Source organism: Macaca thibetana, chromosome 3 (assembly GCF_024542745.1).
Source record: "Macaca thibetana thibetana isolate TM-01 chromosome 3, ASM2454274v1, whole genome shotgun sequence".
Classification (NCBI taxonomy): Eukaryota; Metazoa; Chordata; class Mammalia; order Primates; family Cercopithecidae; genus Macaca; species Macaca thibetana.
The window spans coordinates 42,345,658-42,360,227 of record NC_065580.1 but is presented as its reverse complement, the minus strand read 5'-3'; the positions used below and the strand labels follow the sequence as shown (position 1 = coordinate 42,360,227).

Genomic DNA, 14,570 nt, shown 5'->3' with positions numbered 1-14,570 from the left:
GTGTCAGCCAGGATGGTCTCGATCTCCTGACCTCGTGATCCGCCCGTCTCGGCCTCCCAAAGTGCTGGGATTACAGGCTTGAGCCACCGCGCCCGGCTATTTAATATTTTTTTAAAAACAATGTTTAAAAAGCTTCTATTTGTCCACCTTTTCAGATTTTAGCTGGCAGAGTTCAAGACTTGATAGAAACATAACGAAGGGCTCAGAATGTACTCATCGCAGACTGAGCCCATATGGTCACTGTGGGGAGAGAACGTTACACTCACGATGCTAGCAAGCCTGCTGCAGGCGGCCCTGGGAGACAACGTCCCCCGCCCGGCCACCAGGCACCCGCGCACGCGCACAGCCGCGCTCAGTCCCCGAGGGCCGGGTCGAGGGAGGCGGGGCTCTCGGGGCGCGTGCGCGGCGACCTGAGCGGCGGGCCCCTCCCTTAGCGGGGGCGCGCGGCGCTGAGGACCGCACGGAAGCGGGGAAGTCAGGTGGCCGCTGCCGCCGCCGCCGCCGCGGTTTGTCGCCAGAAGGAAGATGGCGGATCTGGAGGAGCAGTTGTCTGATGAAGAGAAGGTAAGAGTCGTGGGGGTGGCGGCGCCGGCCGTCGGGAGCCGGCTCAGCCCGGGCGGGTGGGCCCGGAGTCTGGTCGCGGGGGATGGGCATTGGCTCGCAGCTGGCGGTGCCCTCGTCTGCCCTTCTTCCCCCATCCTTGCTGCGCCGAGTGCCTGCCCCTGTCCGTCACCCGAGGCCCCGCGCGGGGGCAGGTCTTTGCCAGGCCTGCTCGCTCCGCTCCTTGTAGGGTGTGTACTCCGAAAATAGGAAGCGGGAGCCGGGCGACGGCGGGCGGGGGCGCGGGCGCGGGGGAGGGCGGCGGCTGCCCGGGACTCTCTCCTGCTATCCGGCCGCGGAGCCTGCGCCGGGGGCCGGGGACCGGGGACGCAAAGGGGTCTGCGTCCGTGCCTGGGAGCGGCCCAAGGGCAGTGCCCAGCGCGGCGGCCTGGCCTGTGAGTGTAGCGGCGGGTGAGGGGGAAGGGAAAAATCGCTTAGGAAGCAGACCTTCACTTCTCCCTTCTACTTCCCCCTCCCCAAAACAAAACGCTTCCTTTTCTGATTCTCTACGGTTTATCCCTTTTTTTTCCCTTTCCCTATGGAGGCCTCTCTCTCTCCCTCTCTCTTTCGTTTCGTGGCTCTAGCAGTAAGCTTTGCAGCTCCCATGTTCCCCGGGAGGCAGCGGAGTTGCTCACAAAAAGACGACCCCCTCCCCATAGTTGTTTTCTGCCCACGTTGTCAGCATTCTCCCCGGGGGTCGATTTGGTGTCACGTCACCTTCCTGCTAGGACTTCTTCCGAGAGGGGAAATTGTTCTACTCCTTTTACTGTATGTCAGATGCTGTGACAGCAATGGAACCAGATGAACTACCTAAGTTCTCAGATATTTAAAAGGAGCAATGGAATAATTCATTGAACTGCTGCTCTCTTAATTCGCCCCTTTCGTTTGGCTTTCGTGAACGTCCCATTCCTGAGGGTGGTGGGATAGGGGAGAACCCTGCTAATTTTGACTGTTTCTCGGAAAGGACACTGACGTTTCTCAAACTTAGAAGTAACTGACAGAACATACGAGTGAGTTAGTTGTAGGGTTGGAAATGTCCACTCTTCGTTAAAGAGTGCTCCATTTTTAAATTTCAAAGCAGTACAGCCAATGGAGGAAAATACAGGTACATTTAGGTACGTTGTGGTGTTTAAGAAATCCTCGTGTAAGTCTAAGAATATTTTCATTTGGGACCCTCTGCTCTAGGTGTTTTTATATGCTGTGTTCTTGCACCGAAATAGAAGGTTCTGTCCCATTCCCAATGTGAATGGTCAGAAGTCAGCCTCATCTTTATTTTCGGAAATCTGTCTTTCTCTTGTGGTGTTTGGTGAAAGTGATAATACAACAACAAAATGGGGGCGAGCAACGTCTCCATAACCCACAGACCCAGTAGGCAGATCCCTGTATCCACAAAAGTTGCTATACAGTATTGAATGTATAATCTTGGTAAATAACCCTAAGTAGGTGACTGAAAATGTACAGGAGTGCACAAACGCATATTTAAAATTGAGTCGTGCTAAAAAGCTTAAAAAGAGATTGTCGTGTTTTTATTCTACCATTCTTAAGTGGTGATTAGTAGCTCAAGTGGCTAGAAATCTAGCTGAAGAGAGAATACTCAGTGTGGGAGTTAATAAGACCTGCCATGTGTTGTAAAGGCCTAAAATTAAAAAGTTTTTTAAAAATGAGATAACAAGATGCCTTATTATCCGGCACTCTCAGGGCACTAAGCTTCATAAAGAGGAATGAGGAGGTTCTATGTCTTAAAGCCTGCGCCGCCTAGTAGCAAAATGTTTTATGGTTAAATTAATGAAAATTCTAATTTGATTTTTGGTGTTTTGTAAGAATATTATGTAGATATTTTACATATAAATTTCATCACTATATTTACTAATTTAAAAACTGAGAAAACTTTTAGGTTAAATTCAAGTAACCAGTTAAGTGAAATTTTAACGTTCTTGTCAATTGAGATATCTAAAGGTTGTTTTCATTTTGGGGCAGGAGGATGTGTCTAGTATGGGATCAGAAAACAGAGAGGACTTAAAAGTGATATTTTGATATTACTCTTTCTACGCCTTATTGGTAATTTTCAAAAATAAGCTGTCAAGCTGGGCACGGTAGTTTGCACCTGTAATGCCAGCTACTCTGGATGCCAAGGTATGGAGGATTGCTTGAGGCCAGGAGTTGTAGACCAGCCTGGGCAACAAAGCGAGACCTCATCTCTAAAAAAAAAATACTAAGTTTTGAATACTTTTAAGTTTTTGAGATTTCCATTCTAGATTGCAAATATGAGGAAGGGAAGCTGTTAAGATGTATCTAGTACTGTACTTTATATATGCTTGGCTCAGTTAGATCCATTCATTACTTAATTTGTTGTTGTAAGAGGTAGTTGTTCTATTTCCATTTCACAGATGAGTAGAGTGAGGTTCAAAAGCTTTAAGTAGTTCACCCAAGGACAGTCAAGATGAAGGTCTTGTTACATTATGCTCTCTTCTTTTTTTTTTTTTGAGACAGAGTCCCCCTCTGTTGCCCAGCCTGGAGTGCAGTGGTGCAATCTCGGCTCACTGCAACCTGTGCCTCCTGGGCTCAAGCGATTCTCCTGACTCAGCCTGCTGAGTAGCTGGGATTACAGGCACGTGCTACCATGCCCAGCTAATTTTTGTATTTTTAGTAGAGGCGGGGTTTCACTATGTTGTCCAGGCTGGTCTTGAACTCCTGACCTCAGGTGATCCACCTCCCTCGGCCTCCCAAAGTGCTGGGATTACAGGTGTGAGCCACCGTGCCCAGCCGACATTATGCTTTCTTAAACAAAATTGATAAAAACCTCTTCTGGTTTTGTCTCTTCATTTTTAATTTGTTGACAGCTTATTTTGAAAAAGGAGAAACGTTGGTTCTTCCTTTTTTCTTTTTTAGACAGGGTCTCACTCTGTCACCCAGGCTAGAGTGCAGTGGTGATCATGCCTCACTGCAACCTCAACTTCCTGGGCTCAAGCAGTCCTCTCACCTCAGTCTCCCCAAGTAGCTGGGAGTACACGCAGGCGTGCCACCACACCCAGCTAATTTAAAAATTTTTTTTATAGAGACAAGGTCTCACGATGTTGTCCAGGCTGATCTCAAACTCCGGCTCAAGCAATCCTCCCACTTGGGCCTCCTAAAGTGCTGGCATTACAGGCATGAGCCATGATTCCTGGCCCTTTTTTAAAAAGTAATACCAAACAAGTAGTGTTAAGTTCTAAATTTTTGTCTTGATCATTTTAGAATAAAGCTTATTATTAACACATTTAAATGTGTTATGCTACTGGTAGGAAGCATTTTAGAAATTAATCTAGAATAATAGTTTTGTTTTTTAAAGTCATACACAATTGCTTTTTGAGGCTATCACTATGAAATTTAATAACCTTTTCTCCTTTGGCCACTGGGTGAATGGGAAATAAATTTAGCTGAAGACCACAATGAAGTCCTTTAAAGCTCTTAACTTGTATAGTGTGTCCCATAGACTTTTTTACATAGTTACAGAAACCCTAGACCCAAAACAGTTCATTTGCATTCCTGGGTCAGCTGTATTGTACAGTAAAGCATTTTTGTGAATTTGAAATTATATGAAATAGTTGTGTAAGACTCAATTGAAAAGACCCATTCCGAAACCTCTCTCTGGATGAGAGATTCAAGTTCCAGAAGGAATACACTTAGTTACTGATGGGAAAGGATCTTTTTTCTTCCTGTAACCCTTTACTTCAGTGATTACAATAATCTATCCCATAGCTTCAACTTTTACGTCTTTGCAGATGTCTCCCAGGTACATAGCTGTAGCACTAACTTCTTTCCAGATTACTGGTCAGATTTTTATCTGCTAGTCATGTTCACTGGAGATGGTTAATTAGGTACGTACAAATGGAGCTTGCCTAGAAGTAAATGTATGAACTCCCTTCTTCTTTCCTCTCACACAAAGGGGGATATAATCTATCTCTCTTGATAATTTTTCTCTTTATATCTTTATTCCCATTATTCCAGTCATCCTGGTTTTTAATTTCAGCTTTATTCTAACTTTTTTTGGCCCCGTACCTTACAGTCAACTGGTAAAAGTTGTCACTTCCATCATCAAAATGTATTATACAAATAACTTATTTCTTGCTTGAAAAGTCAATTCATTTATATTAATACTTGATTTATTATCTCTTCATTGACCTGATTATTAAATAATGTTTGGTAACAAAATTTCACTGTACAAACAGAATGCAACTTGATTATACTTGTTCTGTGCCAACAGTTAAGAAGTAAAGTCAAGAAAAATGTCTCATATCCATTCTTTCCCTTCTGTTGTATTTGCCACTGTTAGGCTTTTACTATAAAGTTTCTAGACTAATTCCTCCTGTTTCCTGTATCTAAGCCATGCTTTATTGTGTCATTTATCTACTCTCAAAATTTTAGTGCCTGGATCCTCCATTGCCTTTACAAGGAAGTCCAGCTCTTAAAAAATGGTATTCATGGCCTTGTATTCCGTTTTAACCTAAATAGTTCTGACATTTTCAATATATATTGTTACTTAATCGTGCTGTGAATTTAGAGAGACTTCAGAGAACTGCATACTAGTTCATTTCTCTCTCTCTCTCTTTTTTTTTTTTTTTTTTTTTTTGAGACAGATTCTCATTCTGTCACCCAGGCTGGAGTGCAGTGGCACAATCTCAGCTCACTGCAACCTCCGTCTCCCAGGCCCAAGCAATTCTCCTGTCCTCCTGTCTTAGCCTCCTGAGTAGCTGGGACTACAGGCACATGCCTGTGTGCCTGGCTAATTTTTGTGTTTTTAGTAGAGATGGGGTTTCACCATGTTGCCCAGGCTGGTCTGGAACTCCTGAGCTCAGGTGATCTGCCTGCCTTGGCCTCCTAAAGTGCTGGGATTACAGGCGTAGGCATGAGCCACCACTCCCAGCCACTGGTCCATTTCCAGCACCTCAGATAAATTATTTAATCTTAACTTCAGTTTGCTCTGAAATGTTAGAATGTGGTAGTAAGTTACCTTCTTCATTAAGTTGTTGTAAGTCTATTGGGCTTGGCATGTAGTAAGCACACAATAAATTGTAGTTATTTTTCTCTGCTCATGACTTTTCATCTACTTTGAGTATTGGCACTGCTCCCAGGTCTGTCCCCTTTTTTGAAACATGAAAATCTCAGTCATCCCTTAAGATTTAGCTTAGATTACACAGCTTTTTTAGCCTCTCATCTGAACTCTACAAGAGATCGTTAGTATTAAATACAATTTTGCATAATAGTTATTTGCTTACTGTTTTTTCCCTTTTCCATTGGAATTCCTAAGTGCAGAATAATGTCATCTTTAGCATCTCTCATTACTCTACATGTGCTGAATAGCATGGCTCTATCTGTAGTTTATATACTTCTCCCTTAGTGACTGGCTTCAGAAATTTTGTGTATGTAAAAACAATAGAAGCTGCCATTGTATTTCATAATATTAATGTAAAATTAGAAATGCTCTTATTGGCTGGGCGCTGTGGCTCACACCTATACCCCCAGCACTTTGGAAGGCTGAGGCGGGTGGATCACCTGAGGTCAGGAGTTTGAGACCAGCCTGACCAACATGGTGAAACCCTGTCTCTACTAAAAATACAAAAAATTAGCTGGGCATGGTGTCGTGCACCTGTAGTTCAAGCTACTCAGGAGGCTGAGGCAGGAGAATCACTTGAACCAGGGAGGCGGAGGTTGCAGTGAGCGGTGATCGCACCACTGCATTCCAGCCTGGGCAATAGAGCAAGACTCCATCTCAAAAAATATTAAAAAAAAAAAAAAGTTCTTATTAATGAGAAAGTAAACTCAAGCAGAAAGCTATTAATGTAGACAATATTCATTTCTAATTCCATTCTATAGATAAATTATGTTATTTCACCAATAAAATACAAAAATTTCTGTTGCAGACAAGAACTTGACAGCAGCTATAACATTAGTGGAGTTTTTCAGACTTTACACATTAAAGTAAATTTGTAGTAAATTTTCAGTGCATTTGGGAGCCATTTTTGCATGAGTAGTTGGATAGAATAATTGCACGTTAGTGTGAGAATACAGATATGAAAACACTTAGAGAATTTAAATAATTTGTAAGGTTGAAAAGCATAATGGCTAAACTTGACCTGTGGTTCCAAGCTATGACCTAAAAGCCTAATCAGTCACCTGAAGCAAAAATTTGTTAAAATTATTATAGCACTAATTTGTAATAAGAGATTCATGCATATCAAAGAAAATGGGGTCTTTGTCTTCTGAAAACCACTCTTCTTACAGGTTCCATAAACATACCGATGGCTGTTGTCAAAAAAGGAGTATTTCATAAATTTTATTTTGAGAATTAAGTATAGTTTTTACATTCTTGCTCTTATGACATATTTACATGTCTCACTATGCATCTAATGGCTGAGAACTTTTCTTATGCATTCTAATTCACAGTGTTTCTACTGAAAATGACTTTTGAAATTGTTTACCTCCATCTTCATTCATTTACCAAATATACCATATTTCGCTGATTTCAGTACTGATACTTTTTTAGATTTTAAGATCTCTGAAATCAGGCTGCATTGTTCAATCAATGGCTTGTAATATTTCATTGGTAGCATTTTTCCTTTTTTAGTGGTACATAAAGTTAGGCATCTTATATTGATTGTGAATCAGGATAGGCAAGGATATAGTTCAGTAACAAACGTCCTAAAATCTCAGCACGAGAGTGTTGAATGTGGGAGCTTTGTACTGCATCTCATTCATTCGATGTACATCTAGTGTGGGTCAGCAGAGAGCCCTGCTCAGGGAAGTAATTTAGCTTTCCAGTTGGTTAGAGAGCTTCCATCTAAACTTTTTTCTCAGTCACTGCAGAGGTGGGAAGGAAATGGAATGAATTGCACACTTTTTTTTTTTTTTTTTTTTTTTTTTTTTGAGACAGAGTCTTACTCTGTCACCTAGGCTTGAGTGCAGTGGCACAATCTCGGCTCACTGCTACCTCCGCCTCCTGGGTTCAAGTGATTCTCCTGCCTCAGCCTTCTGAGTAGCTGGAAAGAACTCACGTCACTTCTCCTCAGATTTCAATTAGCTAAAGCAGGTTACATGTATAAACCTAATTTCAGAAAGGTCAGGGAAGAAGAGGCGAATTGGAATATTTGTGAATAGCAATAATGACAGCATAGATTAAGTTTTAAATTCACTAAAGTGTAGTGATCACCTGGAAGGTGGATACAATGCAATGCAAAACTGTAGATTCAAAGGTGAATTGGACATATATAAGATACATACTAAATTGGGTCTAAAAATTTAGAAGATAGAAAAACTACTTCTGCTTAGGGGCATGGTAAACATCAGTTGGGGTCAAACTCATACCAGAGAGCACAACATAGGGAAAAATAACAGGAAAGTGGGAATGAGCAGGCAGTGAGTTTTGTGTGAAAAGAATTCAGTTAAATAGTTGAGTGTCTACTCTATCTTCGGTACTTTTAGAATAAGAGATGCAAAGGTGAATTGTGCTGTTTAACAGCTCACTGTCAGGGTTTTTCCACCTCAGCACTGTTGACAGTTTGGGCCAGATATTGTTGGGCGAGTAGACGTCCTGTGCATTGTAGGATGTTTAGCAACATCCTTGGCCCATGTGATATGCCACTACCACCACCAAGGCTTACCAATCCAAAATGTCTCCTGGTGGACAAATTCACCCCTGGTTGAGACCCATGGGTCTAGATAGATTAGAGCTAGTAAGAACAGTTGAGAACCTGGCTTAAGTGGACTTTAGGACCTGGTTTAAAGTCATCCCACAGGAAATGGAGGCAAAAAAGATTGCTAATAGATTTTAGAGTTGGAATCAACAAGACTTGGTAAATGAATATAGGGGAAAGGCATGAGTCAGATAAAACTGTTAACATTGAAGTCTGGATGACTGGGAATTGGTACCACTAGTAACAACTGGAGAACACGGGAAAGAGGATACCCAGCTGGGAGAAATAATGGTGAATTTAGTTTTGGTTGTACTGAGTTTGAAATGCTAGTTTGTTTATGTGAAAATGCCTAGCAGATACGGGAGACAGAGAAACAGCTTGGAAAAGAGGTCACCTCCAGAGATTATATAGAGATTTGAGAATCCTTTTTGTGGGTTAAAGCGAGATGGGATAAGCCCTTTAGGACAAAAAGCTTAGACTTAGGAAAGAGGAGAGGGCAGGAAGCATATACTTAATACTTTGATTTGAGGAATAAGAAGTGGAGAGAGACCTAAAGGGGAGGAGAAACCCTTGAAGTCGAAGTGTTACCTATTGATAGCTAGCTAGCACAGAGTAGGTGCTCAGGTCACAGAATGTGAAGAGAATTTCAAGAAGGAGCAGTTGCAGAGATTAGGGGTATGAGATTGAAAAAAGCCTTTGGATTTAAGAGAAAGGAATGAGAAACAAATTACACCTACTCTATGCCCGGCACTTTAACATGTATTCTCTCTATTAATTGTCAGAATAACCTTGTTATTATCTTCATTGTACAGACAGGAAACTGGTGCAGTTAAGGCTATTTAAGTGGTGGACTAGGGATTAGTGGCCTTCAAGAGAATAATTTTACTAGTGTTTGGAGCAAGGAGTGGAGAAACATAAGCCAGATAACTGGAGTCTGTAATAAAAAGTATGTATTTTCCCTTTTCCAGAAATGGCCTTTCAGTCTTGTTTGCATTCTAAACTACTCATCTTTGGATAACCAGACTCAAGGTCTTTCTCCTCTTCTTTTGTATCCTGACCTATCTCTGCTCCCTTAGCAATGTGTACTTATCTTTGTTATAGCATTTACCAATTTTAATAGATTTACCCACTGTCCTTATTTCCTGTGTTCTTCAGAGCCGGGCCTTATGTCTTCATCATCTTGGTAATTCCAGTAGAGTGCCTAGCATGTATTAAATCAGTGATTTTCAACTCTGGCTGCACATTAGAATCAACTGGAGAGTTTATAAACAAAATGAACGCACAGGCTCCTCTTGTGGGTGAGGCCTGGAGTATCCGTAATTCCTTGTTTTTTTTGTTGTTGTTGTTGTTTGTTTGTTTATTTTGTTGTTGTTGTTTTAAAGCTTCCGAGGTGATCTGAATGTGCAACTAGGGTTAAGTTTCACTGTATCACTGTATTGGGGGCTCAATAAATGTCGACTAAAGGATGAGTGGAGACAGTAAGTATAAATTGTTCTTAAAAAAATTAGTAGTGAAACAAAAGAGAAAAATATGTATTACTACTTTGTTTTTTCCTGCTATTTCATTTTAAGAATACTTTTTTTGTAAGAGAACATTCTAGGGTGTACAAGGGAAATGATTCAGAAGGGAAAAGGAAATTGAAAACGTAAGATAAAGAATAGTTTACATAACTTATTCTCTTAGTTGATGATAATGCCTACTTTGGATTCATGGGTTTCTTCATATTTTAAATAAATGGTAAAAACATATTTAAAGAAGAATCAATGTTGAGTTCTGTAGATGACCCAGTTTTAGGTTAAGTGCTGTGGGCCCTGTTTTTAATTACCAATCAAAATGATAATTATAAAGGAAAAAAAATTTTGAGGAAAACTTACTAAAACAAATTACCACTCTTAAGTTTACCTGTATTAAAATAAATTCACCTGAAACACAGACATGCAATAGTGATCACTTGGTCATAAACTATTTAAATGTCATAGAGTTCAAAAAAGTAGGTTTTGTCTCCTTTTTTACCTCTAATTCTCAAAAGACAGCCATTTTTTAGAGAGTTGTGGAAAACAACCTCAAATAATTCTTTTAGTTGAAGTGGAAAAGTGCATAATAGCTCCTTTAATTTTACTACCAGTGTCTAAAGTAGTGACCGTTTTTGGTGTTTCATTTTCTTGAGAATCAAGTAAAACCTATAATTCATTTCACAAGGGGACTAGACTAGACAAATTTTACATCTAAAGGCCCTTATAGGACATGGGTGCGGTATCTGGTCACCCTTCAGAATCACCTGAAGAGATTTTCTAAAACATAGATTTCTAGGTTCCCATTCTCTGAAAGTAGATTCACTGGGTCTAGAATAGAGGGTAGGAATCTGTATTTTTTCCAAGCTTTCCAGGTGAGTCTGACCGCCATTCATATCTGAAAAATTCCTACCGTACTGTCTCCTTCCTTGATCATGGCGGCCCATACCATGTGGAAATTATAGGGGCTGTAGGTAGGATTCTCAAATAAAATACTGATGCGTCAGTAAATTTGAATTTAAGCTAAACAGTGAGTCACTTTTAGTACAGATATTTCCCATAGTAGTGTACCTTTGGACTGCAGGAGAGTGCAGGGTCCTTTGCCTCTAAATTTAATGCCTCTAGATGGCTGTTTTGGGGCTTTTTTGTTGTTGTTGGGTTTTTTTGTTTTTCGTTTTTTGTTTTGGTGCTGTGTATTTGTGTACATGTATGTCTGTGTGCTCCCATGCACATACATTGTCTGCTTTTTATACTTTCATCTTTATTTTTTCAGTTGCTTAAGGTTTAAAAACATTTTTTAAAATTTTTATCAGTTTACCATTTTTATAGCTGCTTTGGTGAGGACTCCATTTCTTGTTAAGGAATTGTTTTCTTCAGACAGTTTTTAAATCTCCTGGAACTCAAGTTTTACCTTAGTGTTTGAAAACATGTTGCCAAATGTTCAGCAAAGGCAGCAGAACAATCTGGAGAATTCATGGACATAGGCAGGTGAAGTAACTTTAATTTTGCCATCAATTTCTGTAAATTGTGGTAATGAATGACAACCCACCGTAAACTCTTGTGTTGTACCCTCATGTTCTAGGTGGTAATTATAAAACTGAGGTAGCACTACCAATTGCTTATGACTTCCAATAATAAACACATCTTGAAGGGCCATCATAGGCTGAGGGAACCCAGTCACTTCCCCTGTGGCACTTCACCATGGAGCTTGTCTTTGCTTGAGAAAGGTACATTCTGTACCATTAATGCAAAGAGTGACACAGTCAAGGATTGCAAGGCAGAAAGATACATGTGAAGCTTGTGTTCATCCAGCCCTCCTTCCCTTTGTTCTCTTTCCCTGATAAGTTTTTCAGCAGTGTAGGTGTAAGATTGTACATTTCCAAATTCCATATTCCAAGTATTATAGGCCATTAGAAGTACTAGATGTTTTTGCACTCACTGCTTTTTCTGAGGTGTCACTCAAGGCCAAAGGCAACAATTCAAAAACCTGCTGATACTTGCCTGGTTCATCAGGGTATCCCGTAATAATACCAAGGCTTTTGATCACAGCTTCTCATACCAAATATGCCTTACCTTCCATTTAAGGAGGACTAGGGTGTGAGGAACTTCTTGAGGAAAGTAAGGCACCACTACCTCATAGGATTTAGCTACAAGTAGTGTCCTTTCTGGGTCTTTGTGACTCACCTCTTCCCATCACTGTGGTAAATGTTCGGCTTCTGCATGTGTTGGCCCGACATGATGTGTGAATGTCATAACACCAGTTAGTATCACTTGCCTTGGCTCTTTATCTGGCCTCTTGATCATACTAGAAAGAACGTGGAGAAGCTGATTTTTCTTTTTAGATTCAAGATGTAGGCATGTTGTGTACAATCTGAGGGCATCAACGTCTCTGTCTTTGCCAGCAGCACGTCAAGTACGATGTATGACAAGCAGTGTCCAAGCATCAGCACAAGGTGTTTTTCACTGCAGTCGGAGACACTTCTGATCCTAAGCGACATCTGCTGACACTTGACAAAAAGAAAGTAGTGCATGGTGGAAAGCAGAAGACAGTTTACTGTGGGGTTTATCAAAACGAACTGTGCTTTTACTTGATGGAGAAAATAGCATTCTTTCCTTTCTCTCCTAAGAGAAGGGACTGGGGAATTCTCTCTAAGAATAGTAGAATCAGGCTGGGCACGGTGGCTCATGCCTGTAATCCCAGCACTTTGGGAGGCCGAGGTGGGTGGATCACTTGAGGTCAGGAGTTCGAGATCATCCTAGCCACCATGGAGAAACCCTGTCTCTACTAAAAATACAAAAATTAGCCGGTTATGGTGGTGCTCACCTGTAATCCCAGCTACTCAGGAGCTGAGGTGGGAGAATCACTTGAGCCCAGGAGGTGGAGGTTGCAGTAAGCAGGGATGGTGCCAGTATACTCCAGCCTGGGCAATAGAGCAAGACGCCGTTCCAAAAAAAAAAAAAAAAAAAAAAGTGGAATCAACAACAACTGGTTTTGAAAGATGAATATCCTTCTTTTTTTTTTTTTTTTTCCCTTGCCTGAACTGTTTACGACTGAATTCTGTTCACTTTCTTCAGTCTTGTAGGGATTCCAAAGAAGGTTGAATGGAATCATAAACTACCAAATGGCAAAGTGTTCATTTTTGAGGATGGCAATTTTAGGTCTTCTAATTTGCTCCATCAAAGACCATTTGTCACTATGTAATAAATTAATTTTATCTTCCCAATTTGTATACTAACAAGGAGTTCTCTCCAGGTTGAAGAGTAGAACGAGTGAAAGAAGATTGCCTAAAATTGATGTAAGAGCTTCTAATTCATTTTCTTTTACTCCGCTAGCAGTATCCACAAAATCTTTCCCAGTTACTTGATCACTTCCAAAGTCTCAGTAGATTTGCAGTAAATTGGAGGGATTTTTTTTGTTTTTTGTTTTTGAGACAGGGTCTTGCTCTGTCATCCAGGCTGGAGTGTAGTGGCACAATCACAGCTCACCGTATCCTTGACCTCCCAGGTTCAAGTGATTCTCCTATCTCAGGCTCCCAAGTTGCTCCCATGGTGCTCACCACCGTGCCTGGCTAATTTTTTATTTATTTTTTTCTCATTTTTTGTAGAGACAGGATCTTACCATGTTGACCAGGATGGCCTCAAGTGATCCTCCCATCCCAGCCTCCCAAAGTGTATAACTCAAAGTTCTGATCATTGTTTTCATCTGAGGTGTTTATTGATGTAAACTTGCATTCTTCAATAAAAATTCAGTTGCTTAGAAGTTTAAAGCACTCAAGAGGTTTGACTGGCTCCTGCATTTCAGGGCTCAGTTTGTAATGTTTTCGTTCCTCAGAAGGAACTTTGTTTTCTGCTGCCTTTGTCAGTTTGGCTCGGATCTTCCTTTGTTAAAATGTTGTTGTGTGTCAACCACTTCTCTCCTCCCTTCACATCCATTGGCTGATAGGAAACTAAATAACCACACTTGTAAATTTATGTCTGAAAAAAAATTAATATGATTTGTGGAGAATCTTGTGTTCTCTTCTAATGTTTAGACTATATGTCACCTTATTTGCTTGCTTAAAACATGTTTTTAAGTATCTGAATTCCTTGCTTCCTGTGTGCCTTGGTATGTCCCCAATTACATATCTTAAATTCAGGCTTCACCGGTAAGTGAGATCTTGTTTTAATGGCCTCCTCTTCACTCCATTGCTGGAGGGGTTCTTGCCCTGGAATTGGGGGCTTGACAGAACATACAAAACCTGACACTGGACAGATGAGATTGACAGCAGTTTATTAATCACGAATACTCAGCAGCCCAGGAGAGAGGAGACAGCACACCATGCAGGCCCGCATGGGAGTTGTGCTTGGTTGGGAACAGAGTGAAGAACAGTCGGGCTGTAGGAGACAGACTTTTAGTAAGTATCAAGAGGGTGGAGTGATCCCTGGTTCTCAGGGCATGATCCATTCATTGTTTAATAATTCCAAGGGCTGGCAGGGACCCGAAGCTTGCTACTCAGGGATAAGAAGGAACTGTGTCTGTTCCCTGTGATAAAAGATTGTTTGTCTAGGGGACCTTGTCTGTGGGAGCAGAGTGAAAAGAACTTGCAGTTAGGCCATTCAAGGTTCTCCCTGTTTTCCCAAAGTGTCAAGGCACACGTAATATTGAGCCTTAATTTTAGGCCTTAAACCACAAGTCTTAATAGTACTAGCTAGTTATCAAAGGTATTTGCTAATGATTGCTGTACTAAATAATGTAACAAGAAGTTTTTAATCGTATAATTTGATCTTAGAGTTTTCCTTTCTGTATGAC

The 14,570-nt window shown here is 41.0% G+C and overlaps 1 protein-coding gene across 1 annotated transcript in view; it reads left to right on the top strand.

Annotated features, from left to right (window-relative positions):
- The first annotated feature begins 374 nt into the window (after window positions 1-374).
- CAPZA2 (capping actin protein of muscle Z-line subunit alpha 2) overlaps window positions 375-14,570 on the top strand; it is a 55,152-nt gene continuing 40,956 nt past the window's right edge. The window contains exon 1 of the mRNA XM_050785127.1: window positions 375-564. Within this exon, the coding sequence (XP_050641084.1) occupies window positions 526-564 (39 nt within the window). The 5' untranslated portion in view covers window positions 375-525. The remainder of the gene's footprint in view (window positions 565-14,570) is intronic.